Source organism: Lepidochelys kempii, chromosome 10 (assembly GCF_965140265.1).
Source record: "Lepidochelys kempii isolate rLepKem1 chromosome 10, rLepKem1.hap2, whole genome shotgun sequence".
Classification (NCBI taxonomy): Eukaryota; Metazoa; Chordata; order Testudines; family Cheloniidae; genus Lepidochelys; species Lepidochelys kempii.
In genome coordinates this window covers 66,801,945-66,828,813 of record NC_133265.1, presented here as the reverse complement: position 1 = coordinate 66,828,813, position 26,869 = coordinate 66,801,945, and the positions used below count along the sequence as shown (strand labels likewise).

At 43.6% G+C, this 26,869-nt stretch overlaps 1 protein-coding gene across 1 annotated transcript; it reads left to right on the top strand.

Annotated features, from left to right (window-relative positions):
* The first annotated feature begins 1,177 nt into the window (after positions 1-1,177).
* Positions 1,178-26,527, top strand: FSD2 (fibronectin type III and SPRY domain containing 2). Its single transcript, XM_073304654.1, has 12 exons — positions 1,178-1,954; positions 2,044-2,139; positions 2,974-3,207; positions 4,751-4,773; positions 5,929-6,050; positions 8,901-9,056; positions 9,896-10,030; positions 11,242-11,395; positions 11,938-12,071; positions 14,488-14,620; positions 21,666-21,842; positions 26,152-26,527. The coding sequence occupies exons 1-12, from the start codon at positions 1,178-1,180 to the stop codon at positions 26,402-26,404; spliced, it is 2,394 nt and encodes a 797-aa protein (XP_073160755.1). The 3' UTR covers positions 26,405-26,527.
* The last annotated feature ends 342 nt before the right edge of the window (positions 26,528-26,869 follow it).

The following is a 26,869-nucleotide window of genomic DNA, read 5'->3' as shown; positions in this document are numbered from 1 at the left end:
TCCCAGTTCCAAGATCAATCCCCAGGCTCCTTGTCCAATTTCAGTATGTCCCCTCTAGCTCTTTGTCCCAGTCTCTTTGCCCAGCCAGTCCCAGTTTTCCCATTGCACTCTGGCTCCTTATTAGGTCTGTCTCGCCTTCCCCTTCACTTCTTTCCCCTTGCCCCACAGATTCTCAGTCCCAGTCTCCTCCAGGCACCTCATCTACCCCTCCCCATCCCACTCCCAATTACTGGCTCGTAGTCCCCCCATGGCTTCCCTCCATGGCTCCCAGTCCAGTCTCCTTGCCCAGCCAATCCCAGTCTCTTTGTACAAATCTACTCCTTCCTTCATCCTCACAGGTCCATCTTTTGTCCTCTCTGCATTTGATTCAGGCAGTTTTCTCCTTTGAGCTGCCTGGACCCAGCACAGGGGTCACCGAGAGCAAGGAGAGACAAGTTCCCTCCATGCACTCAGTTCAGGGGCATAGAGCTGGTGTGCTTCACAGCAGCCCACAGCTGCAATTGCAGGGAAATTCCTCTCAGCCCCAGGCTGGAGCATGCCCAGTGCAGATGGGCATTTAGTTGTTAAAATCTAAGAAGTCTACGGAGCATGTCTTACAGTTCTCTGCTTGACACGTTGGTTCATTAGCACAAACTGTGGAGTTACACTTTTAGCTCTGGAGGTCCCCCAGTTTAGTCCCTGGTATTGGCCCCACCTGGCAACTGACACGTTACCATTATCCAATATAATAACAGAAGGATGTGACAAAACTGCTTTTCAAGATGTTCGTATTGTGTCACTCCTGCATGTCACCTTGACTAGGCTGTTCTTCCCCCTGTTCTGCTGGAAACTCTGGTTGCCACTAGCCACTTCCGCAGAACATCTTTCTCCATTTTTTCTTTCTGTCCCCATGCAAACAAGAGGCCTTAGGTGTGTTTTGGATCAGCCATGGCAGATCCATTGAGAAAAGTGGAGCCCTGCTGGGAAATCCATCTACTAACTCTGGTATTTTCTAGGCAGGGCCTAGGTCCAGATCAACAGCAGTCCTAAACACAACCTCTTCTGTCTGTGCGTTTTAAAGCAAACACCTGACTAATTCTTTTCTTTTTATTCTGAAGGACTAAAACACATTTCATCTGGTCATCTGGAAGGCCTTATTGGGGATACAGTACTGCTGTCATTCAGCCCTGCCATTGCAATGGAGAATGAAATTGTTTTCAGTAGTGATACAGCAGCTTTAGATCCAGCCACTGATCCATCAGAGTCCATGATGTTTCCAGAATCTAATGAAAATGAGCCTGAAGGCTTAACGTTCTATCACATGGATCTCTATGAATCAAATGGAAGATTAGAAATCTTTCCTGAAGAGCCAGCTGGAAGTGGAGATGGGGCTCTGGGCGAAACCAGCCAAGAGTCAACAGGGCCAGGGGAAGATTTTTGCAGTTCTGACCAAAGTGCATATGACTTGGAAAAGGAAGTTGATGAACTAACAAAACTATATGGACTTGATGAGGATAAAGAAATAGAGCAGGAGCTTCTTGGTGGGAATATAGCTACGTCTGGGATTTTAGAGAGCAAAGAGACACCAGCTCACAAGGAAGGCGTAGCAGCAGGATCATATGACTCCACATATAATGCACCAAAGAGCAGTTCACCAGTAAACAGCTCTCAGCATAAAAAACATATGGAAAGCACAGAGGAACAGGAATGTCTTGGCCACGATTCTGAAGATGAATCTCAACACCTACACAATGGGAAAGCGTATGATGAGTTGCATAATCATGAACATTCCGAAGAAGAGCTTAGGAGGGATGGCTGGCAAGATGAGAAAAGTATTCAGCCAAACAGTGAAGAGGAAGCTGCTGATATTTATTGTGCTACCTGCAAGATTCCAATTCGAGCCTTTGACAAATTGTTTGGTGACCATAAGGACCATGAGGTGACCCAGCTTGCCAATGCAGTGGAAAGTGCAAAGGTAAGAATTATCCAAGTGGTCTCTTCCATTATTCTGCATATCTGTTAAATAGTATTCAAGCCTATTAATAACAATGCTTGGTTTGGTAGGAGGAGATTCAGAAAAACATGTGTAAATTAGAAGAACAGGTTACTGAAATGGAAAACTTTGCCAGTCACTTGGAGGAAATTTTCATCACTGTAGAGGTAAGCAATTTGCTCTTTGGTTAACTCCACAATGTGGGACCAACTGAGTACACAGCTGCTTTGACAAGACTGCAGTGTTCACTTTTATACAGGATGAGAAATTACAGCAATAGAGGCCATGGTTACCGAGCACAAAATGTAACATGATACAATGCACTGCAGTATCCTGGCTTATTCCAGCACATCCCAGGGTGCCTGGCCCCGACAGTGGAAAATCTGAGTGAAGGGAGGTTGCAGTAGCACAAGGTAGCTGAGGGTGGCTACAGCCAGGCAGCGCTGCCTAAACAGTAAAAAGCTGCTGGCAAGGAAGCCCAGATTTCCACTTAAATCTTCCCTCCTACTGGACCCCCCACTTCAGGAGGGTAAGGATACAAGCATTAGCTGCTCAGCTCCCCTAGAGTGAATGCATGAATCCCCAATGGGGTGCTACGGTTCCCCCCAGTGCAAATATATAGGTGGAAACACCTACTTATTATAACTGGAATGTGCACCTATTTGTGTTTCTAGTTTTTATTTTAGAGGCTAGTTTTATTATATTTTTTGTATTATTTTTATTATACTTTCCTATGTTTGTATTATATCTGGAATGAATGTCTAACATCCCCAGTGCATTGTCGGGGGTGAGGGAGTTTAATAAATAGCGGTTATAAAATATGGTCATTATTTATAATCTAATGATAATATTACAGTCTAGTAACTATTTATCTGTAACAAAATTGTCTCCATTGTAACAATCACTTTGATTTGATACCAGCAAGATTTTCCTTCTTACTGACCTCAGTGGGCTTTGGCTCGGGCTTTAGATGAATAAAATAAAACCCAAATGACTTCCAGGAGAATTTTGGGCGCCAAGAGCAGAACTTCGAGATGCATTACAATGAAGTGATGCAAACGCTAACTCAGAGATATGAAGAAAAGGTAGAAGGCCTTGGGGAAGAGAAGAAACAGAAGCTAGAAGCCTTGTATGGGCAACTGGTCAGTTGTGGAGAAAATCTTGACACCTGTAAGGAGCTGATGGAAACAATTCAGGAGCTGTGCAAGGACAAGGAGAAAGCTGATTTTATAAAGGTAAAGTAATTAAACTGGCATGACCCCTTAAGGATGGTCTATTTCCTCACAATTCTGTCTAGTCAAGAGTCGAAGGCTCCAGCACTAAGATCATGAGTGATTGAATTTCCATAGAACATTCAAAGCTTGTCATGCACTCTACTTGCCAGTTTTATGATGATGTGAGTGCTCCAGGTGCTTTGCACATAGTACTAACTTAGTCATGATAAATTCAACATTACTAACATGCATCAGCAGAGGTCTGTCACTGGTAAACTCAATGATTCATGAGTATCATTCTGACTTGGGGAAAATACTGTTTGTTCTCCAGGTCTAACTACTTAGGAAACTTTTGAAGTGCTTAGCAGTGTTCATTGCCGCATGCAGTCTTAGCTTTCTAGCTCTAGTTTGGGCTCATAGAGGCAGATTAATGCTTCAGTAGGATGTTGTTCCCCCTCACTCTGTTTTGCTCATTTTGCCAGGAAGTTCAAATATGTAGTTAAATAGGAGGCCCCAACTGCACACACTAGGGACTCCTGCAAAATGATTAATGAAACCTGCCGTTGAAGCAACTTAGAGAAATATTTTTCTTTGACAGGTGCTCCTCCTCTAACCATATATCACTTGAAGTCCAACCTCATGGATCTCTTCTATTTTGATCATTTTGATCTGGCTTATTGAGCGCTTTTCATGATCTGACATTCCCCTTTTCTGCTGCTTCATTGAGAATAGCCTGAAGCAGTTTTGCGTTGGCCCTAGTAACCATTTTTTCAGTCTCTTCTGAGGTCAGCATGCTCCCCTTATGTAGCGTGGAGGGGAGGAAATCGATGTTGATCACAAGCTCATGCAGCCAGCAGGTTCAGGCATGCTGCTCAGATTGAGATGAGCAGCACATGCTGTGACCTGGAACCTCCCTGGGCTGCATCTCTATATTATAGATGAGAGTGGCCACAGCCTGCCTCACTGAATTCAAATCAGGGTGGCCCTCAGACTCCTGGAAAATCACCAGCCTGCCCTCAGTTAGGCAAAGTTTGGGCAGCTTTGTCTTTTATTAATGGGTGGTGCTCAGTCTTCATCAAATAAGTGTCCATCACAGGGAGTGGGGAGCATTGTTATTTCTACGGGAAAAGGAGCCAGATCGTTCAACAAATGTATCTTCCCTTCATATCTGCAAAGAACATCCAGATCTCTCCACAGATTTTCCCTTTCACCTCCAAGATGCTGCTTGTTCCTGCTTGAGACAATCTGTGGGCATGATAGCAAGTCTTGATTTAGTAGAAGCTGGGTATGTGGGGACGGAGGTTGGTTGGTGCTGATTTACATCCCATGCAATCCTACTGCAAACTAGCTCAGGATCTGGTCAGCTGAAAATAAGAGTAAGCCTGAACTTCATTCTTGGGATCAGAAGTGTTATGAGAAAACAAGCTCTATAGTTCTATGTGGCAGCATTTAGAACAAAATCAGTCAGACGAATCTGGTGTTGTATAGTCTGCATTTGGGTTAATAAGCTAAATTGGTCCTGCATCCGTGGAAGACTTTCTCTTTTTCTCTCTCTTTTTTATAGGCTGCAGTACCCGTGGTGGACAGGTAATATCAGTAGTATTTTGTTTTGCTTTTCACTCCTTCTCTTCCAAAATAATTTTCTGAAAATGCTAATGTTGGGCATCCTGTGTTCTCAAGTATTTACTGATTTTGTGACAACGCTCTATCTTTGGTAAGGGTGCACTGAATGTTACTGAAGCTCGGAGTTAGAGGTCTGCAAATCTTTCATCATTCTAGTTTAAACTGCTGCTGGAAAAGTCTCCAAAACAAGATTAACAGCTTGAAACTGATTCTGAACTAATTTAATAAAGCACATCTATAAGAGACATAGCATAACTAAATCAGTGTCACTTTGCTTTAGTGATAGAAAACTGATTGCAGTGACTGAAAAACAGGATTGCTAAAGTCTTACAGAAATGCTCTGGATACAAAATCTGCCTAAACTGGGCTCTCTACATTCACAGATTAGTAACAAGCTTATTTATACATTAATAAGGAGGTTTAGTAAATGCAGCCGGGGTGCTCAAAACTGATAGCATGAAATATAGTAATGGTCAGAAAAGAGCCCTGGGATATGCCAAATCAAATGCGAAATGTATGTTTTAATTCATTTCAGTCCATCATAAAAACAAGTAGAAGAAAAAAGGGTCGCCTTCTTCTTTTTAACAATTGTATACCACCTAGTCCAATGAGGCCCTGTCCTGACTACTGTAATATGAATAATAAGCAAGAATGCAGTTTTTGGAGGCAACAGCTCGCTTCCTTCAGAATTAGAGCTTTAGTGGAAAATGTTCTCTATCACCTGCTTACTGGGACCACCCTATCTAGCATGCCAGCCAAACCAATGCAAGACCAAGAATGACAAGGGGATGGACTGTAAGAACGAGCTGCAGGCTTTGGCCCAATTTGGATATAACGAAATGTGAGCACTAATCTTATGCAGGTTCGAGAATACATTTCTGAATACATGATGTGAGCAAGTGACAAATGGAAGCCAAGGTATGTCTTGTGCAACCACCTAGACATTATTTAAGAAAGGACTTTGCTCTCTTTTAAGTGTGTCAGATAAGGCAGCTTCTTTATTGAATGGTAAAATAAAGAGCTCTCTCTTCTTGTTAACACTGATGTTGTAGCCTGAAGGATCTCTCAGAGAGGATGGTACTATCATCTTATAGGAATTAGACTCTTTTACACTTACAGGCTGAGAGAATTTTTAAAAAAAGATATGGATTTAGAGCTTTCAACACTGCCAGACTTTGAAGACACAGTCATAGATTTCTCTGATGTTCAGCAACTAATGGATTCCATTAATACCATCGCAGGTATGCATTCTATTTGATCCTTATTTCAATCCTATTTAAAACTCATTATCAATGTCATGTTGAATGGAAGCCTATTATTTACTCCTGGGGGAATTCTGCATCACTGCGCATGGGCAGAATTCATGGCCCCCGCAGATTTCTTTGCTTGCCCGCAGAAGAATGACTTCTGATGGGGAAGCAAAGGGAAGCTGCAAGAGCAGTCATGCGCCCATTCCCTGGCAGTGCAGACAGGTTGGTTTGGGCACCTAGAGCAGACACATAAATCACCACCTCGGTGCGGGGGGTAGGGCTGGGCAGTCGTGTGTGAGAGAGAGACACACACACTCTGTCCCTCTTGCTCGCTCTTGCAGCATGCTTGGTGTGGAGGGGCAGGGCTTTGGGGTGTTTCTGACGAGGTAGGTATGGGGCAGGCTCTGTTCTCTCAGGCAGAGGAGAATGTAGCAGCCTGTCTGCTTCGTGAATTGTTCCCATTGTTCGTAGTGAATTCCCTCAGGAGTATAAAACAGGTGTAAAAATTTCAAGGCTCCTTTACATTGTCAGATTGGTGTAAAGGAGCTTTATTGTAAAGGACAGTATAGCCTTATGCTGCTTTAGTGATTAGAACTGGTCTAAATTTTTGCACTGAAAAAAATGTGCTCCATGAACTGTTTTCTATTGACCTTTTTGGAGATGGTCAGTTGCCAGTATAAATTGTGAGTTTGATCCCCAGCCCTCACTTGCTCTTCAGTTGCCTATGATGTAACAGTGAGCATATGGCTGTATATATTGGTTGACTAATAATTAGAACAGGGGTCTCAAATATGCGGCTCGCGGGGTTATTTTCGCAGCCTGACAGCTCCCCGTGCCCCCCCAGCATTTACCTAGAGCAGCTCTGGCCCGGTGCGCACCAGGGGCAGGGCAGGCTCCCCGCCCTGCCCCTGCGCCGCTCTGGGAAGCGGCCAGGACCTGAGGGGGGGCACAGGGGTCTGTGTGTTGCCCTGGCCGCTCCTCCAGATACCTCCCCCAAAGCTCCCATTGGCCGTGGTTCCCCGTTCCCAGCCAATGGGAGCTGCGGGGGGCAGTGCCTGGAGGTGCGGCCAGGACAACACATAGACCCCTGTGCCCCCGCCCTTCGCAAGGTTCCAGCCGCTTTCCAGAGTGGCGTGGAGGCAGGGCGGGCAGGCGGGGAGCCTGCCCTGCCCCAGTGTGCACCGGGCTGGACCCCCTGAACCCCTCCTGCAGCCGAACCCCCTGCCACACCCCTCCTGCACCCCGACCCCCTGCTCTGAGCCCCCTGCTACACCCCACACCCCTCCTGCACCCGAACCCCCTGCTGCATCCTGCCCCCCTCCTGCATCCCCTGAGAAGTGGGTTCAGAGTTTTCTCAGCCTTTCCTTGAAGTAGCAGTGGTGCTGACTCTGTAACAAACTTGTCTTTCCTTCTAGCTCATTGTACTAAATGGAGATTAATAAAAAAACAAAAAGCAAAAGTTTAAAACGGTCTGAACCACTTCTCTCAATTAATCAGATATCAGTTGCCTGCTCTCCTGATGTTACCCTGTAGTTCTCCAGTCATCCCTGGACTTCACAAAGGAAAACAGGGTCCATAAGGTTTGACTTTCTAATGATTAAAAAAAAATCCCCTTTGAAAATAAGATCTTTCAGGCCTTCTTTATATATCATAAAGAGTCAGAAAAGGCATGGCCCTTTTTTTTTCTTTTTGCTGGTCACCTTTAAAAAGTTTTATTTAAATGTTTGTCATGTAACCTGTTTGCCCTTGAGCATTATGCAAGCCAAGTGTTTGACATGTTCCCTCACATTTGTGCATTCAACGTTACCTCCAGAGGCTCCTAAATACCAGAACTAAAAGCTTTATCTGTGCAGATCACTACAGACTTCTCTGCTGCAGCATCCTTCATCCTGTTAGCTCTGCATCCTGTGTGGTATGAGACAGCTTCCAGTTTTCGCTCCCTTTTTCACTAAGAGTAAAATTCACCTATATGCACAGGCCCAGCGGCTCTCAGGCTAATGCCTGAGACAACCAAGTTTAGGGAGCTGCCTTAGGCTGAGGTTTATGTTTTTGTTGATTTAAAGCAAATCCCAGGAAGTGGGCGAGTTTGGACCAAACACTAGGGGCCTGGTTCTCATTCCCACTAGTTTTACACACCGACTTTAATGGTGTTACGCATGATGCACACCAATGTTAGCCCTGGTCTACATTGGGGGGGGGGGGGATTGATCTAAGTAACGCAACTTCTGCTACGTGAATAATGTACTTAGACTGACGTACCGTGGTGTCCTCACCGCGGTGAGTCGACTGCTGCCGCTCCCCCGTCGACTCCGCCTGCGCCTCTCGCGGCAGTGGAGTGGAGTACAGGAGTCGACGGGGGAGCGCTCGGGGGTCGATTTATCACGTCTAGACTAGACGCGATGAATCGATCCCCGCTGGATCGATTGCTGCCCTCCGATCTGGCGGGTAGTGTAGACATACCCTCTGTGAGGGTAGAATCAGGCCCAGTGTATGTAGACTCTAATCAGAGTCAGGGCTCTGTGTTAACATGGGGCTGGTTTATGCTGTGCAGGTGAGTGTGTGTGTGTGTAAACTGTAGCACGTTCTAAGTGTTGCACTCTAACAGTTCCGTGTAGACCCTGCTGATGGGCTCTGAAAAGTTCCCTCATCAATATAGTACTGTTCGAAATGGGACTATGTCAATGCACACTAGGTACCTTTTTGGTTTTTCTCTGTTAGTAAACTACCATGCTTCCACAGAGGGAAAGTACCCTCATGCCATTTAATGTTAAAGAGGGAAAGATCCTGTTCCTCTCATCACTGTTTTGGGTTCATAAACTGATATATCTGTCTTCATTTCAGCTCCTTCTGCTCCGGTGATAAATCCCCAAGCTCTCAACTCAGCGACTGGCACCTCTGTGAGAGTATGCTGGGGCCTATTCTCAGATGACACTGTCGAATTCTACCAGCTATATTATAAACAAGTCAGTGACGACACACCTAGTGAGGAGCAAGCTGGTAAGATGGGACACATGTAGATTCCAGTTCAGAAAGCAAGTGGCTTCTGAAACTATTTTCTACACCAGTCTCAAAAATGGTTTAAGTCAACACAGCTCTACCTGCTGCTGCTAGTGCTCCGGGGATGGGTAGCTGATCTAACTTGAGGTATTTTAGAGCACAGATCACCAGATTATCTATGTGTCAACTTAAAAACCCACAATCATTTTGCAGTTTAGCTCAATACCAGCAATAAGCTGCAACTCTCCCCTCCTGCCCAGCCACCCCAGTTACAAAACTGCGTTAGCTGATACTGTTTGGACCACTTGTCAAAAACTGTTCCAGAGCACTGTCAATTTTCCAGCATAGATGGAGGCCTGAGAGTGCTGAATGGGCTGTTTAGAAAGGAAAGACAAACCCATGTAAACTTTACAAGATCCAAATTACGAAAACAACATTCTTTGAATGGCCTCTGCACATTTCCACTGTTCGGATAAATTGACAGTGCATGGGAATGTGTACAGTCCACTCTGAAGAAGCTCCAGTGACCAGTGAGTGACCTTCATCTTTAGCCATTAATTTTTGTTTTGTTTGAGTAGTATTAATACTAGAGAAGATGATATTTCATTGCATTAATGTACCCATATATGACAGATGGATGAGGGCACCAACAACTGTACCACGACTGAGTTAGCAATGTGATCTCAGAGCTAGTTGAATGGACAAGACCGAAGGATGGTGTGACACGCAGCTCAGAGGCACAATAAAAAGCAATGTTTTCCAGCAGTCGGGGCGGTGGTTCAGAAGGATGATTGTCTGTGTAAAGGAACTGCATGAATACCTGGTGTTTTTCATTTCAGAGCTTATGCTAAAGGTGAAAGAAACATACTGCACAGTAACTAACCTGGTGCCAAATACACAATATGAATTTTGGGTCAGTGCTTTAAATACCGCCGGCGTCAGCCCAGTGAGTGAAAGAGCAGTTTACGTGACAGGTAAATGTACTTCATGACTATAATATGAGTAAATGACTTTAGTATTGAAGTTAATGACAACTCTCTGGACTTTATAATAATAATAATAATAATAATATTTTATTCAAAAGGATTCTGCTGGCTTGGTGCCTTTAGTGCGGTGTAACTCCATTGGCTTCAGCGCCGTTACTCCTGATTTACACTAGAATAATAGAAAATAAGCATGAGGCCCATTATACTCATTTTAGAGACGGAAAACTGAAGCTCAGAGGTTAAATGACTTATTCAAATACACAAAACAAGGTATTGGCTAAGCTGAGAATGGAACCCAGCTTTGCTGATTCCTACATCTAAGTAATGGACAATGCTACTCTCTCTTTACAGGTTTGTAAAATGTTTGCCATTTTGTCCATCAAGTCACACTTCGTAATTGCAGGGCAGTAAGGTAGATTTTGATTAGCGATTAGACAGAGCCACAATGTTCAGATCCAGATCTGAGCATCCCTAAATATTGGTATGTTCAGGTCCAGGGTTTTGGTTCAGCCCATCGTAGAGTGAGGCAGCCAGTCATAATAGCTGGATTTGGCTCCTAACTCCACCAAAATTCAGGAGTGCTTAGGTTTAATTTAAACATTTTTTTAAAAGTAAACGTGAGTGCAAGGAGCACTTTTGAATAGGCAACGCTGTCAGACTAGAGGCAATTTAAGTAGAGTCTGTGTAATGCCTCATAAAATCTGAAATGCATCAGAATCAAGCACAGTCCCTGGTTTGCTGTTCTGTTTCCTAACACATTGGCATCTAACTCCCCAAGAGCAATTTAAAGCGAGAAGTCCTCTCTCCAGAAGATCTCCTAGGACCTTAGGATAGCTGGCTGATGCTCTGTTGTTTTAAATTAATAATCCATGCAGTGAAGATAAAGGACAATGGCAAGGATAAACCAGCATGAAAAAGAACAGGAGTGCTGGACCAGCGAGCATTCACATTTCTTTCTGATCAGTTGTTTCGTGGTTGTTATCATAACTTTAACAGGTCAAAGAACGCTTCTGACTAGCACCAGCATTTATCTACCCGAGAGTTTTCTGTACATTGGGGAGGTCATGAATGAGTTTCTTTTAGCATTTAATATCAATTCTGTGGAAATTAAACAACAACCTAAGAATGTTATTTACAAAGCATGCTTATAGAAAATCCCGTAACAAAATGGCTTAGAATCTATTTTATTTACATTTTAGCTCCTTCACCTCCTATCATTAAAAGAAAAGAGAGCCGAAGCTGTGAAAATGCAGCACTGGTGTGCTGGGAATCTGGAAACATGAATCCTGTTGACTCCTACACAGTTGAATTGTCCAAACTAACAAATGGAGAGAATGGAGATATCATTACAGAGTGAGTCAGCCATCTATCACACAGACTGGGGATATGAAACAATCCCTTGTCATATGGCATGCAGTATATTTCAAAGCACTTTTAGGTTGAAAAGATGAGACAATATACCCTGAAATATACGAGTGGATGATGCACAGCACAAGCGTTGGAGAATCATGAGCGTGTTCCCTGACTGGATAAATTCTACGCCTATTAGTATTTTGGTGTGAACACATACAGAAAGCAAACTTAAAATTTGCTTTCCATAGAAGAGAGGAGTCACTTTCTGTGACGTTGGTAAAGTTGATTGCACAAATGTCTATGCAAAGTGAATTTACAAGGGATTAGAATGTGGGTGAAGTGCAGTAATTTTAAAATCTGAATAAACAGGCATTTCCCCCTCCTATATTCACTTGGGTAGCAGCTATGCTGGAAAGAGTAAAATAAATGGTTCTAGGTTTAAAGAGAAGCTAACCATTTAATTGTATTTTTTGGAAAATAGCTTCAAAAGAATTTACCTTTATTTTGCATCTTATAATTTTCCATTTATTTATTTTCTACAGATCTATTGTTGGAATTCCTAATTGTGAAGCTCTAATTCAGCTGGAGCCAGGACAAAGTTATATTATCTCTGTAAGAGCTGTAAACATGGGTGGTCCCAGTGAGAGAAGTGAACCTGGCTCTATCCACACCACAGGTGCTGTGATAAATCTCTAATTAGCTTTAAGAGCCTGATCCAAAGCCCACTGAAATCAATGGAAAGATTGCCACTGATTTCAACAGGCTATGGATCAGGCCCTAAATCTCTTGCGGCTAGTTACACTTCTGGTAATTCTTGTGAACTGAACTTCTTGTAATAGTAAACATATCATTTTAACTCTACATTTCAAAATGATGTTTGTGGATTATATTTGTTGCTTTAAAATTACGGAGGTTTTAAAATGCTGCTGAGAGACTAGATCAACCCAGTGACCCTGGGTATTGCCCAACTATCCATGAACCTACACCATGTCAAATGTTGACATGCAGACAAACCAGGAGGGCTAGTTGGTAATTTTACTTCACGCCTAAAGTTACTGCCTCATAAAAATGGCACTTCTGGGAATTACGGAAGAATCAGTCAATCAGCACTTTTCATAATAGTTACGCAAATCCCTCCTGCACAGAATTTCTATTATTGGCCATGAGGATGATTATGTGGTCTGGTTCCCTTTACTCCACAATCGTAATCATGTTATTTTCAAGTGTGTGGCATTTCAACCTCTATAAATCAATCTAGGCTTGACGTCTGTTTGCGCTGCGTGTTTGCTTTCAGTAACACATACCAATAATTGCCATGCTGTTGCTTGTATTGTATATGCATTGAAGTAACTGCATTTTGATTATGCTGATTTCTCTTGGGATTAGTGCCAAGAGATTTATCTTCACAAAGTCTACATTATGCAAACTCCTGATATTACTGGAAACTGGAAACACAAAATTGGAATGCTAGCAATGTCATTAGCAGTGAAAATGGATTCCCAAGGTTATCATCAGAAAGTGCTTTTGCTAGGGATGAAACAAACACTTTCATTATTACCCCTGCAACACATGTTGCTCTTCTCCAGCATGCCTTGGACACAAAGCATCCCTGCTGCACCAATGCCAGGATTAGGGGCTGGCTCATGGGAGACAGGGACAAAGGTTGTTTTATGCTACTTATGCGCTTCCCCTTTGCTGGGCTGGCCAAAAGCTGCTTTGGCCCCTGATCAGGTTAAAGCAGCCTGAGGACTGCTCTAACTTACATCCAGTTGCCTATAAACTAGGCATTGTCCTGGAGTCTCCAGGAATTAAAGATTAATCTTTAATTAAAGATTATGTCAAGTGATAAAACCTCCAGGAAAATGTCCAACCAAAACTGGCAACCCTACTACAAACTCTAGGTGCCATGGTGGTAGTTAGGAGTAACTGGAGCTCAGCAGCCTTCACCATCCCTCCATACTCCCTAAAATATCCTGGCATACCCCTTGCCCTGAGTGTTCCTGCAGCCAGCTAAGCCTTCTCCGCAATTGCCAGTGAACCTCCTTTCCCCTCCCTCCCCCCGCAGGTAGGAGTTCCTCGGGAAGCACCTACCATTGCTGGATAGCCACTTCACACCAGTGGAACCAATGTACAGTAGCTGCACTGCAAAAATGAACTGGGCCCCATGTTTCTCTCTTTCTCTGCTGGTTATAACAGCATTAAAATAAATACAGAAAAGCATCCTTTTGTTTCTGCTGGATGGGCAGCTTCAGATTTGCTCAGTTTTGTTAGTGTGTCATCTGTGCAGTGGCAGTGACCCAGCAGGTCTTACCTGCTACCTACAGTAAGATTCTAATGCAAAAAGTTCTTGACCCTACTGTGAATTTCTGAGCCCTGCTTGGGCCTCTCTGTGCTGTTTGTGGATCTCCCCAGCAGGAGATTCTCCTTGCATAGGGGAATTCCTAGGTGGTCCAGTGCACCGTCTAGCTCCAGATTCCCAGAAATAGGACAGCAAATGCATTGTGCTCTGGTGATCCCCTGCTGGCACACTGATCCATTGGGGCCATACTCAGTGAGGACTAGTTTGGAGCAATCCTACATTAGGGGCCGAAAAGACCCTGAACTGGGGAGTTTCAAATGGCTCCACTGCAATTTCTGCAACCAGCACTTACAGGTAGCAGTTGAGGATTGAGGCCATACTAAGGTGAATAATTTAAACCTCTTTCCCAAGTCAATATTTTTAAAAAATACCTTTTGGATTATGATGGAGATGAGCCAAAACTGGAACTGCAAAACCCACTCCACTGTATTTCTGAGAGGGTGTAACATCTTAATACTCGGTTCTCAACCCAAATCCTGGCTTTCAGTCCTAGGCCAGATGAGGCCTGTTTTCGGTATCAGGGTGGCTGTGGACAGAGATGTGTTGATAAGCTTTTGGCCCGTAATGGAGGAAACTCACAAGATCAGCCTCTGACCCATTTCCAGTTCCCTAATTAACCCTAACCTGGATCCAGACACTGCTCTCTAGCCTGGTGCTAGTTTATGTATATGTTACTTAATGCAATTTCTAGGTGTTGAGACAAATAAATTACAACCATTCTGCTCTCTTGTAGGCACTTACTTTTATCTTAATGAGGACACTGCCCATCCTTTGCTGTCTGTTCTAGAAGATGGATTAACAATTGCTTGCAGTGAAATAGAAAACCTGGAATGTGATTTGCCCTTCCGTGATAACGGTTTTACAAGGTACATGTAAGAATTTAGCACTCACAGTAGATGTACTTTTTTCATAGCTGGTTGTTTCTGTTTACTTGCAATCATTTTAAATTCTCTTCAAAGGGTTTACTGACTTGATATCCCTTTTTATGTTCAAATTAGGCACAGATTAACCTCTACCATGCCAAATGAAAGCCTCAGGGCTGCATGTTGCTCTTTTAGCGCTGTGTATATAATATATAGTGGTCTCATTTTTCAAAAGTGCCAATAGATGCCTCCATTTTTGGGTTCCAAACGCAAGGCACCTTAGAGGGGCCAGATTTTTCAGTGCTGAGCACTTGCTCTTTGAAAATTAGGTCCCTTTATGGCATTTCAAATTGGGCCACCAAAATCACTAGTCACTTTGGAACGTGGTGAATAAGAGCCAGTGGTGGGTGAAACTTATCACACAACTTTTTTTCAAGTATAAAATGCAGATTCAGCAACACTGAAGCATCTAGTAAATTAATGTGGATTGCACAGAATTGTCACAGTAAATACAAATGAAACCATTTAGTTTAGATATTTTCAAAACAAAACACTGATTTTTTTCAGTTAGAAACAACTTTGAGTTTAAAATCTCCTTTAGTTATATTTAAAAAACAATAACAACGGTTACAAATGGTCAGAGTTTAAAAAAAAATCTTTAACAAGATTTTGTCAAAACAAAATATTTCATTCAACCCGAAAGGCAATTTCTTCTGATTTTTCGATTTGCTGAACATTTCAAAAAATGTCATTATTGATTCAACATGAAATAAATGTTTGTTTCGATTTTATGGACTTGCCTGTGAAACACAAAATCAAAAACAAAATTGTTTTAAACTCACTTCAGTGTTAGCTCTCCAGCACGCCCAGAATAGGGGAGACAGGTAGTGTCAAGCCACCTTTGCCTCTACACCATGCATGGGCTGAGCATAGCTTGGGAACTGAGACTCTGACCCTCAGACATTCTCAAAAAGCCCGAATTTTTGGACTTAGTCCCTTTTCAGAGCAGAACTCCTTTAAACGGCTTCCAGGCTCTGTTTCTCTGCCCCAGCCATTCAGAGGGACGTTGTTATTGAACTTCACATTTTTTTGCTTGTTGTTCATTTTGTAGCATCATTAGAATTTCCTCTGTGATTGCTTCAGCTTGTGTTATATAAATTATATCATCCTTCTCATTGCATGACACTTGCGCACCGAGACTGATCTCTTGCCTTGAAACTCATTTCCCTTTTAATTCTGCACAGAGCCCAAAGCCCAAAGATGAATGTCACAGAAACTACTCAAAATCATACGCTCTTAATCCGGCAGCAGTGGGATTTGAAAATTAGCATAATTACTAGATTTTTTTTGAATACAGTGATCCAACATTTGCACACTTCATAGGCTTCAAGAGGTAGTGGGAGTTCCCTTCCTCCCTCCCCTATTACTAAACACTGCCAAAGTTGCCATGGCAATGCCACCTCTCACGTAATGGAACACAGGGATGTGTCTATGAGTCCTCATTCTTGCTTTTCATGGATAGTGATATTTGGGGCTGTTTTTATCTGTTGCTATTGAAAGGAAAACACCTAACCTGCTTCTTACTAATGATTAACTATGCCTAAAATTTTCAAAAATGCCCAATTGACATAGGAGCCTAAATCTCATTTTCAACACTGACTTAGGTACTAAGGCCCAGATCCTCACAGGTATTCAGATGCATTAGGGCCAGATTTTTAAAGGTATTAAGTTGCCTAAAGATACAGAGGTGCCCCTAGTAGAATTTTCAAAAGTGCAGAGGTGTCTAACTCCCACTGATTTCAACATCTTTAGGTGCCTAAATATATTTTAAAATCTGGTCCTTAGGAACCTAAGATTCATTGAAAATTTGTGCAATTTAGTAGCCTAAGGGCCAGATTTACAAAGGTATTTAGGCACCCACAGATGAAGATAGGTGCCCAGAGGGACTGACAAATGTGCTTAAGCAGATTAGGAATTTTCAACTGGAGTTAGGGTTCAGAGTGGTAGCTGTGTTAGTCTGTATCAGCAAAAAACAACGAGGAGTCCTTGTGGCACCTTAGAGACTAACAAATGTATTTGGGCATAAGCTTTCGTGGGCTAAAACCCACTTCATCAGATGTATGGAGTGGAAAATACAGTAGCAGGCATATATACACAGTACATGAAAAGATGGGAGTTGCCTTACCAAGTACAGGGTCAGTGCTAACGAGACAATTCAATTAATAGAAGAATACCACAGGAGGAAAAATCATTTTGTAGTGGTAATGAGGGTGGCCCATTTCAAACAGTTGACAAGAAGGTGTGAGTAGCAGTAGAGGGATGAGTCATTACAAAAATTAATTTCCCCATACTGTCCCACAAGGACTCCTTGTTGTTTTTTTTTCAATAGGAGTTAGGTGCCTGTCTCCCTTGGTTTCAGTCGAGTTGACCACCTAAATATATTTGAAGATCGGGGCCTAAGTACTTCTGAAAATGGGATTCAGGCTCCAATTGTTCCCCTCTTGCTTAAACTACAGCCCAAAATATCTATTTTTATTAATAATTCTGAGATTCATTTTTAAAAACTGGAATCTAGAGGCATTCATTTAAATGACATTAGTCTTAGCATTTCAACTCAGCCCAATCAGGAGTCCGGAGTGCTAGGCCAAATCTGAAAGATGTGTCACTGGCCACTCTCAGAGGCAAGATATTAGACTATAAGAATCACTGGTCTGGTCCAGTATGGGAATTCCCATGTGCCTGTGCATATGTGAGGGCCCCCCCATCCTAGCACCCTCCTCCCATGTGCAGAACAGTAGTTAGCCCAGAGAATTTGGACCTCAGTGTTTTGATTTCGAGCCAAAAATTAGGCCTTTTTATATTTAAAAGAACCAACCCACCATTGCCCATGTGAAGCATGCATTTGGTACAGCCATACAGAGTCCATTTCCAGGAACTGTCAGGTAAATATCACAGAAGCAGTTTGGACACTGCATTAGTACTGGGGGTGGAAGCACAAAACTTAGCCCTTTTATGGAAAATATCAGGTCTTTTTGCCCATAGATGAGTGTGTAACTAGATGGCACAATGGTAAAGGAACTAGGAGCTAGAAAAAAGAACAGGAGTACTTATGGCACCTTAGCGACTAACAAATTTATTAGAGCATAAGCTTTTGTGGGCTACAGCCCACTTCATCGGATGCATAGAATGGAACATATAGTAAGAAGAGAGAGTTTTTTTTCTCTCCTGATAATAGCTCATCTTAATTAATTAGCCTCTTTCAGTTGGTATGGCTACTTATATATATATACACACATACAGAGAACATGAAAAGGTGGAAGTAGCCATACCAACTGAAAGAGGTTAATTAATTAAGATGAGCTATTATCAGGAGAAAAAAAAAACTTTTGTAGTGATCATCAAGATGGCCCATTTAGACAGTTGACAAGAAGGTGTGAGGATACTTAACATGGGGAAATAGATTCAATATGTGTAATGACCCAGCCACTCCCAGTCTCTATTCAAACCCAAGTTAATGGTATCTAGTTTGCATATTAATTCAAGCTCAGCAGTTTCTCGTTGGAGTCTGTTTTTGAAGCTTTTCTGTTGCAAAATTGCCACCTTTAAGTCTGTTACTGACTGACTGACCAGAGAGGTTGAAGTGTTCTCCTACCGGTTTTTGAATGTTATGATTCCTGATGTCAGGTTTGGGTCCATTTATTCTTTTGCGTAGAGACTGTCCGGTTTGGCCAATGTACATGGCAGAGGGGCATTGCTGGCTCACAATGGCATATATCACATTGGTAGAGCCCCTGATGGCGTGGCTAATGTGATTAGGTCCTATGATGGTGTCACTTGAATAAATATGTGGACAGAGTTGGCATTGGGCTTTTTTGCAAGGATAGGTTCCTGGGTTAGTGTTTTTGTTGTATTGAGTTTTGTTGAGTATTTGCTTCAGGTTGGGGGGCTGTCTGTAAGTGAGAACATCTGTGAGAGTGAGGGATCATTTTTCAGGATAGCTTATAGATCTTTGATGATGCGCTGGAGAGGTTTTAGTTGGGGGCTGAAGGTGACAGCTAGTGGCGTTCTGTTATTTTCTTTGTTGGGCCTGTCCTGTACTAGGTGACTTCTGGCTACTCTCCTGGCTCTGTCAATCTGTTTCTTCACTTCAGCAGGTGGGTATTGTAGTTGTAAGAATGCTTGATAGAGATCTTGTAGGTGTTTGTCTCTGTCTGAGGGATTGGAGCATTTGTGGTTGTATCTTAGAGCTTGGCTGTAGACAATGGACCGTGTGGTGTGTCCTGGATGGAAGCTGGAGGCATGTAGGTAAATATAGCGGTCAGTAGGTTTCTGGTATAGGGTGGTGTTTATGTGACCATCGCTTATTAGCACAGTAGTGTCCAGGAAATGGACTGCTTGTGTGGATTGGTCTAGGCTGAGATTGATGGTGGGATGGAAATTGTTGAAATCATAGTGGAATTCCTCAAGGGCTTCTTTTCCATGGGTCCAGATGATGATGATGTCATCAACGTAGCACAAGTAGAGTAGAGGTATTAGGGGACGGGAGCTGAGGAAGTGTGTTCTAAGTTAGCCATAAAAATGTTGGCATACTGTGGGACTATGTGGGTACCTGTAGCAGTGCCGCTGACTTGAAGGTATATTTTGTCTCCAAATGTGAAATAGTTGTGGGGGAGGACAAAGTCACAAAGGTGAGCCACCAGGTTTGCCATGACATTATCGGGGATACTGTTCCTGATAGCCTGTAGTCCAATTTTGTGTGGAATGTTGGTGTAGAGGGCTTCTATGTATCCGATGAAGTGGGCTGTAGCCCATGAAAGCTTATGCTCAAATAAATTGGTTAGTCTCTAAGGTGCCACAAGTACCCCTGTTCTTTTTGCGGATACAGACTAACACGGCTGCTACTCTGACACCTGTCATTATGCTAGGAGCTAGAAGATTCTCTCCATTAAAGTCAATCTGATGATTCTGAATGCGAGTTCAGACATCATCCAAGGGGCTCTTTTATGCTGCACATAAACAGCTGGCTCTCGCACATTAATAATTCTGAACTCTGAGACTGAGTTTTGGAAGCTGCTGTGAACTCTCTAAACCCTTTATTATGCCAGGAACTGGAAATGGCGCCTGTGCCAAAATCACTAATACAAATGCTGTAAGGAAATTACGCAGCAAACTTTTTTCTGAAAGTTTATGTAATCTGAAACCAAATAACGCATGTCCTAACCCTCTACATCAGACGGGCTTGCCATGCTGGCTTCTCAACCTGAATTACCATGGTAATATGTTGTTCCCAGGTGCTTGCACACCTTTTCTGGCATGTCCTCCCCTTCTCCCCTCCCCCACTCCCAAACTCATACAAAATGCAGGAGCAAGAATACTTATCTGAAGTCAAATTTCAACAGTCTTTCTCTGGTCTTGAGGCATTTACTTGAGCTTCTAATGAACTAGAGAACTACTTTAAGTAGTTGCTGCTTAGGTGTTGCATGGCCTAGGAATCTCTCTCACGGCTTATGCCCCTCTTCATTCATTAAGCTCCCAGCATGCCGGGATTTTAATCATGCCTAGAAGCAGCTGAGTTCTGTACTTTTGCCAGCTAAGCCCTTTGCCTTTGTAATGTACTTCCATAAAATAAAAGCCCAGCCTCCAAATCCGCAATTAAAACTTATTTGTGTGATTTATCACTAGCTCTGCTCTGTGACATTGACATGAAGTGGGCTACAACATTGATCTTTCCAGGGGAAGACTGAATACAGTTGGCTAGCCCTTCAGGACTCACTGCCCTTGATTAAGTGTAGTTGAGAAGTTTAAGTAAAATACACATTGCTAAAGGCACTAAACAAATTAACGGGGCCTCTGTGTAGAGGCCCCATGGGCCAATGAGATATAAAGACAAGTTTAAGAGGGAACAAATTCAGAGGCAGTTTTGACACCCATTCTGCTCTGCATACAAATATGGGGTTAGAGTCTGTCACTCTGACTCTTACTGAGTCTTATCCTATTAATTAAATAGCCCCATTACTTCTAGAGTGAGTGTGTGTGTGTGAGAGTGAGAGAGAGAACTGGAAGGTAACAGTAAAGCCCTGGCTGCATGGGAAGAAATACACATTTGTAGCTAAGGGTTAGCTTGGCCACGTCCCCTTTTCCCTGCTACACTGACAGCAAGGATTATATTGGAAGGGTCCCAATCTTGCTTCCAGACTACAAGCAGATCATGACTGCTCTGGGCCAGTTAAGCAGATGTCGGACTTGATTCTGCTGGCAGTGTGGCACAACGTGGCTGTGCCATACTAGAGGATTAGACCCTGGGTTTCTGTGGATTTTACCTTTACTACAATAACCAGCCTGTGGAATTTTTAGCTAAAAAACACCCTGATGGAACTGTGGCTCTTATAAAGCCTGATCCTGCACCACTACAGTCAAAGGGAGTTTTGGTATTGACTTCAATGAGTGCAAGATCAAGACCCCACGAAAGCACATTTGTCTGGCTCGATGCTGCTTGCTGTATGCGCTCCTGGAAATGAATGCACAGTGAACAGAAACTGAAGCTTATTGCTAAAACAGTCTCTCACACGAGCCTGATTTATCTGGCCTTTTAGTTATGGCATGTTAAACTCCATCATGTTCACTCTGGTAAAACAACGGTGTGTGCAACCTGTATCTTGGGTCTCTGTTTCTAGCAAATTACTATTTGGCCTACAACCAAAAAATATATGCTGCTGTTCTCTCTCTTCCTGTAAGATTTTGGCATACACTTTTATTGTATGCTATAAAACACATAGACATACATCTAATGAAATGTTAAAGGTTTAATAGGATGAGTAAATACTTCCTTTGTATTCTCTGCGCCAGATCCTCAGCTGGTGTAAACTGGAATAGTTCCACTGACTTCAGGAGAGCTGTATCGGTTTATGCTCGCTGAGGAGCTAACCCTCTTTGTTGACAAGTCAGTTGGATCCACTTTTATTTGTAAATATTTAATATTTGTGCGGAAGAGTTAAGCATTTTAAATAGTATGCATATAAAACCACATGCTCCAATTTTCCTTCCCCAGATGTATCGCTATCCTGGGAAGCATGATACCATTCCAAGGGAAACATTACTGGGAGGTGAAAGTTGATGAAAATATGGAATACAGAGTTGGCGTGGCTTTTGAAAATACTCACAGACACGGATACCTGGGGGCAAACAGCTCCTCCTGGTGCATGAGACATATTGTTACACCAGCAAGGTAAACACTCTAGGCTGCATCATTCCAGATCCTTCAGGAGCCATAGCTAAGAAAGTTGTATGTGGCATCCAGTGATGGGCAGATTAAAAGAAGCCTAAGCCAGCCCTTGAACAGTGTGGTTGTGAATTTCCATCTTTGGCTCTGTGAACCAGTAATGGAACAATATTTTGGAAACTTTATACAAAGGTCTTTTAAGCTGCTTAATGGTTCTAGTCATCAGCAGCCACCTCTCCACGAAGTGGGCCATCCCACATTTAAATCCAAACAAAACCTGTGCTGTAAAAGTTCGTCACAGACCCCCTTTTAGGTTATTCAAACCCCAACTGGAAAGAGCCCAGGTGACGGATCCCATTTAAACTGTAAATGATGCAGGTATTTGGCTAAACCCGGAAGTACAAAATTTATTTGATTCGTTTTCCCCGCCTTCCCTCCAGAGGCACTTAATGGACATAACTAGATGCAAGGTGTCTTTCCTGCTCCTCAGCTAAGCCTGCAGATCAGGACCCAGAGAGAACCCAGAGTGCTCCTGAGCACAAGGACCATTGCCTGGGTAGCACTTCCAGTGGTAGTGCTCCTGAGCACAAGGACCATTGCCTGGGTAGCACTTCCAGTGGTATAACATGGCTCCAAGGAGGCTGTGACAGCTGTAGTCTAGTGCCTCCTTTGGGCCACTCACCAAACTGCTGTAAGGGGATCCAGCCGCTAGCTCCCCATGTATTCAAAGCCTCTGGAGTCTCAGCAGAGCCCAGGCACTGTCCATTTCTTGAGGTCCCTAGGCATGCTCTCAGGGTGGAGATCCTCTATCTAGCACGTCCTCATGAGAGTTGCAACCATGGAATCCATCCCAGACACATCCTCACCCCATAGAGTAAACACAGACTCTCCCAGAATCCACCTGAAGGTGTAAGCTTTCTGGTTTACCTCTTCTTCAAGGCAGCACATGACAGGCATAGCATATAATAAACAGACTCTTTGCACAGGAATCCATGCACTTTTGCTCCTTAATAGCATGAGAAACAGGCAGATCTATACAAAAATAATAAAATTTACGCACATTTCCCTGCCTCATTTTACTCACCAGTCCAGAGCATTCTTTGGGCTGGGGCCATCCAGGGTTCTTCTGTTGCAGTGCATGGCTTGGACTCCAAAACATAGAGCTTTCTACCCCCAGCTTGCCTATTCCGACTGGCCAGTCTGTCCCCTTCCCCTCTCCTGCCCCTAAACTTCCTGTGTGTGTCTCTCTGAGTCTTCCCCCAGCAAGACCTTCTATCACCTCCTGCTTTGGGACCTCTCTCTCTCTCTCAATTTGTGCTGCTTGGGGAATTTCAACTCTCTCTACTCCCCCACTCACTTCAGCCAAGGGGATGAAGCATCTGCCAGCTCCAGGCAACCTCCTTAGCAAATCCAGTGCCCCATGTTGCTTCATCCTGACTGGACGGTAGCTGTGTTCTAATGACCCATCATTGCCTCTGATCTGGTGGACACATGACACAACCCTGCCAGCCAGTGGTGGATACACAGCAACAGAGGGGCATTCATGATACAGCAGTTTTCACAACAACAACTTTGCCATAAGAAAAGGAGTACTTGTGGCACCTTAGAGACTAACCAATTTATTTGAGCACAAGCTTTCGTGAGCTACAGCTCACTTCATCGGATGCATACCATGGAAAGTGTAGAAGATCTTTTTATATACACACAAAGCATGAAAAAATACCTCCTCCCACCCCACTCTCCAGCTGCTAATAGCTTATCTAAAGTGATCACTCTCCTTACAATGTGTATGATAATCAAGGTGGGCCATTTCCAGCACAAATCCAGGGTTTAACAAGAACGTTGGGGGGGGGGGGGGGGAGGAAAAAACAAGGGAAAATAGGTTACCTTGCATAATGACTTAGCCACTCCCAGTCTCTATTCAAGCCTAAGTTAATTGTATCAAATTTGCAAATGAATTCCAATCAACAGTTTCTTGCTGGAGTCTGGATTTGAAGTTTTTTTGTTATAATATCACAACTTTCATGTCTGTAATCGCATGACCAGAGAGATTGAAGTGTTCTCTGACTGGTTTATGAATGTTCTAATTCTTGACATCTGATTTGTGTCCATTATGCAAGGTAACCTATTTCCCCTTGTTTTTTCCTACCCCCCCCCCCAACGTTCTTGTTAAACCCTGGATTTGTGCTGGAAATGGCCCACCTTGATTATCATACACATTGTAAGGAGAGTGATCACTTTAGATAAGCTATTAGCAGCAGGAGAGTGGGGTGGGAGGAGGTATTTTTTCATGCTTTGTGTGTATATAAAAAGATCTTCTACACTTCCCACAGTATGCATCCGATGAAGTGAGCTGTAGCTCACGAAAGCTTATGCTCAAATAAATTGGTTAGTCTCTAAGGTGCCACAAGTACTCCTTTTCTTTTTGCGAATACAGACTAACACGGCTGTTACTCTGAAACTTAACTTTGCCATAGCAACCAGAATTCATAAGTCATAAACAGGTTCCATAAATCATCCCCAAGACCTTTGCTTCCCGATGAGCAGGTGGGAGATGCAGCACACTGCACTGGTCTGCAGCAAGCGTAAAGAGCACTCCCTGAGGCATTCCCCCTGCGTACCTCGCCCAGGGCACCACTGCTGAGGGAGTCCCCGTGCTCACCACCATTCAATGGAACAAGAAGCTTGATTTGGACCCCAGCTAGGCGAGCACCTCTCACACAGAAAGGGCTGCTGCTCGCTCTTAGGCCAGACCTACCAAATTACCTCTTCTGCTCCTGCAAGGAGGCTAGTTTGATTTCCCTGCTAAATGTGGCTAATACGTGCAGTTAGTGACTCTGGAGGAATCTCATGAATAAAGACTTTAGGGGGTGGGAAGATAAACTGACATGGGCAAGGCTCTTTCTAAGTCACTTCCAGGCCCTGCTTCTGGGAACACTTAGGGAAAGCAGGCTGCCTTCGAGAATGGGCTGGGAGGAGCGGGTGGTGAGAGAAGAAGCTGTCCCTTCTGAAATGCTGCATCACTTCACTGCTGCTACTGAAAAACAGTTCCCATTTCACTCCAAAGTACTCCCACAGGAACAAAGGCTGCGTGCTCTCAATCTCGACAGTTAAAAGGCCTGTGTTTCTGGGTGCAGCGCTCTGCACTGGGGGTCTGATATACAAGTGTCTGAGCAGCTGTTAAAGGAAGTCTCCTTTATTTGAATGTGACTTAATGGAGGAGAAAAGGTCTGACTTCGTTACAAACACCTGACTCAGTAAGCACTGAAATCAGAACACCATTTGCTTGTGATTTTTAGTTGTATCTCAGGAGTCATGACTTAAAGAGATCATCATCTAGTAAATGAATATGCACAGCTAGAACTGAGTGGGTTTTCTCAGCAGCACCATTCTGGTTAAATTAGGAGTTCTTTTGGGACAAGTGGCCAGAGATGCAATTTAGAAAATACAGCTTTACAACCAGAGCTAGTTACTTTGGATGCCATCAACCCCTCCACTAAATTAGACAATCTTTGCTCAGTGGGCAAAATTCCTCCATCTGCTAACAGGAGCGAGCAATATCAGTACCCCCAAAGGAGCAGGGAACATAGTTCAGCATCATCTACATCCCTGGAGCACCTTCTACAGGACTTGGGATCTGGGGATAATAGGGCTGGATCTAGAGAGGGTGGAGTAGCACAACAGTGGTTCTTTAGACCATGCTCCTTGCCAGAGCCTGCAGCTATCCAACTGCAGAGCTGAGCAGGGGATAAAGCTGCTCTAAGCAAGATTAACTTCTAGTGGATTCTACTGTGCAGCTGGAAGGAAAAGTAGCTGGTACCGCATAACTCCTGTATGGAGGGGGCGGCTTCTGAAGTTGTACACATGCCTATTGCACCTCAGGTCAGCCGCTCATTTGAGGCCAAACCCCTGCGCATTTAGTAGGGATGGGGGAAAAACATCAGAGGTCATAGCCCCCACCTTGATTTTTCCCAGATGGGGAGAATTTGGGCCTGTGTAAAGATTGTAAGATTGCAGCGGATAACTATATAGGTCTGCAATTTTAAAGAGACTGTTCATGCTGTGGGTGGGGTGAGACAGTCTGTACATAGTGTATGTACAGCCCTGCTCTACCCACAGTGTGCAAGGAGGGACGGTCCATACATTGTGGGGTGGGGCCGCCCACAGCTATCCTGTGGGCAGAATGGGATGGTGGTGCAGGGCTGTCTGTACATTGTGGGTGAGGCAGGGCTGTACATACACTGTGGGAAGCAGCTTCCCTCTACAAGGGGCAGGGTGCAGACAATTGTTCATTTCTTCCTATTTTAATTTGCAGGCACAAGTATGAATTTTTGCACAGTGGGACAACGCCAGACATTAGGATTACAATTCCCCCCAAGAGGATTGGCATTCTGCTGGACTACGACAACTGGAAACTGTCTTTTTTTAATCTGGATATTGCACAGCACCTTTATACATTCAACAGTCACTTCCAGCATTACGTGCACCCCTGTTTTGCTTTAGAAAAGCCTGGGTTCCTAAGGATATGTAATGGCATTGCGATGCCCACATCTATTACTCTTTTATGATCTATGGCTTGAGTGGCAGCTGCTGAGCATGGCACATCTGTGCGTAACAAACTGACAAAAGCCTTATATCACAATCATTTTCACCCTTTTATGTACATACTGTTTATGCTTCAGCGAATAATTAAAGGCCCAATACTGCATGCAGAACTCCTATGGAAGGCACCATCAGCTGAAGGCTTGCAGAATCAAGCCTGCAGACCGCGATATCTGTCCTATGTCATTCAGAGGCTTCATAAGCTCAGAAAGTTTCTCACTCACTGGAGGAGGACAGGCTCCTGCTAGCACACTAAAAATAGCAGTGTGGACACTGTGGCTTGGGCTGGAGCTCATGCTCTCAGGTCTAGGTAGCAGGAATATTTCTACCTGAGCTGGGAGCTCAGTCCCACCTGTAGTGTAGACATACCCTTATAAGCTTGTGATTGTTCACAGAAAGAGAGGAAATAGCTCCAGGGATTGAGATCCTGG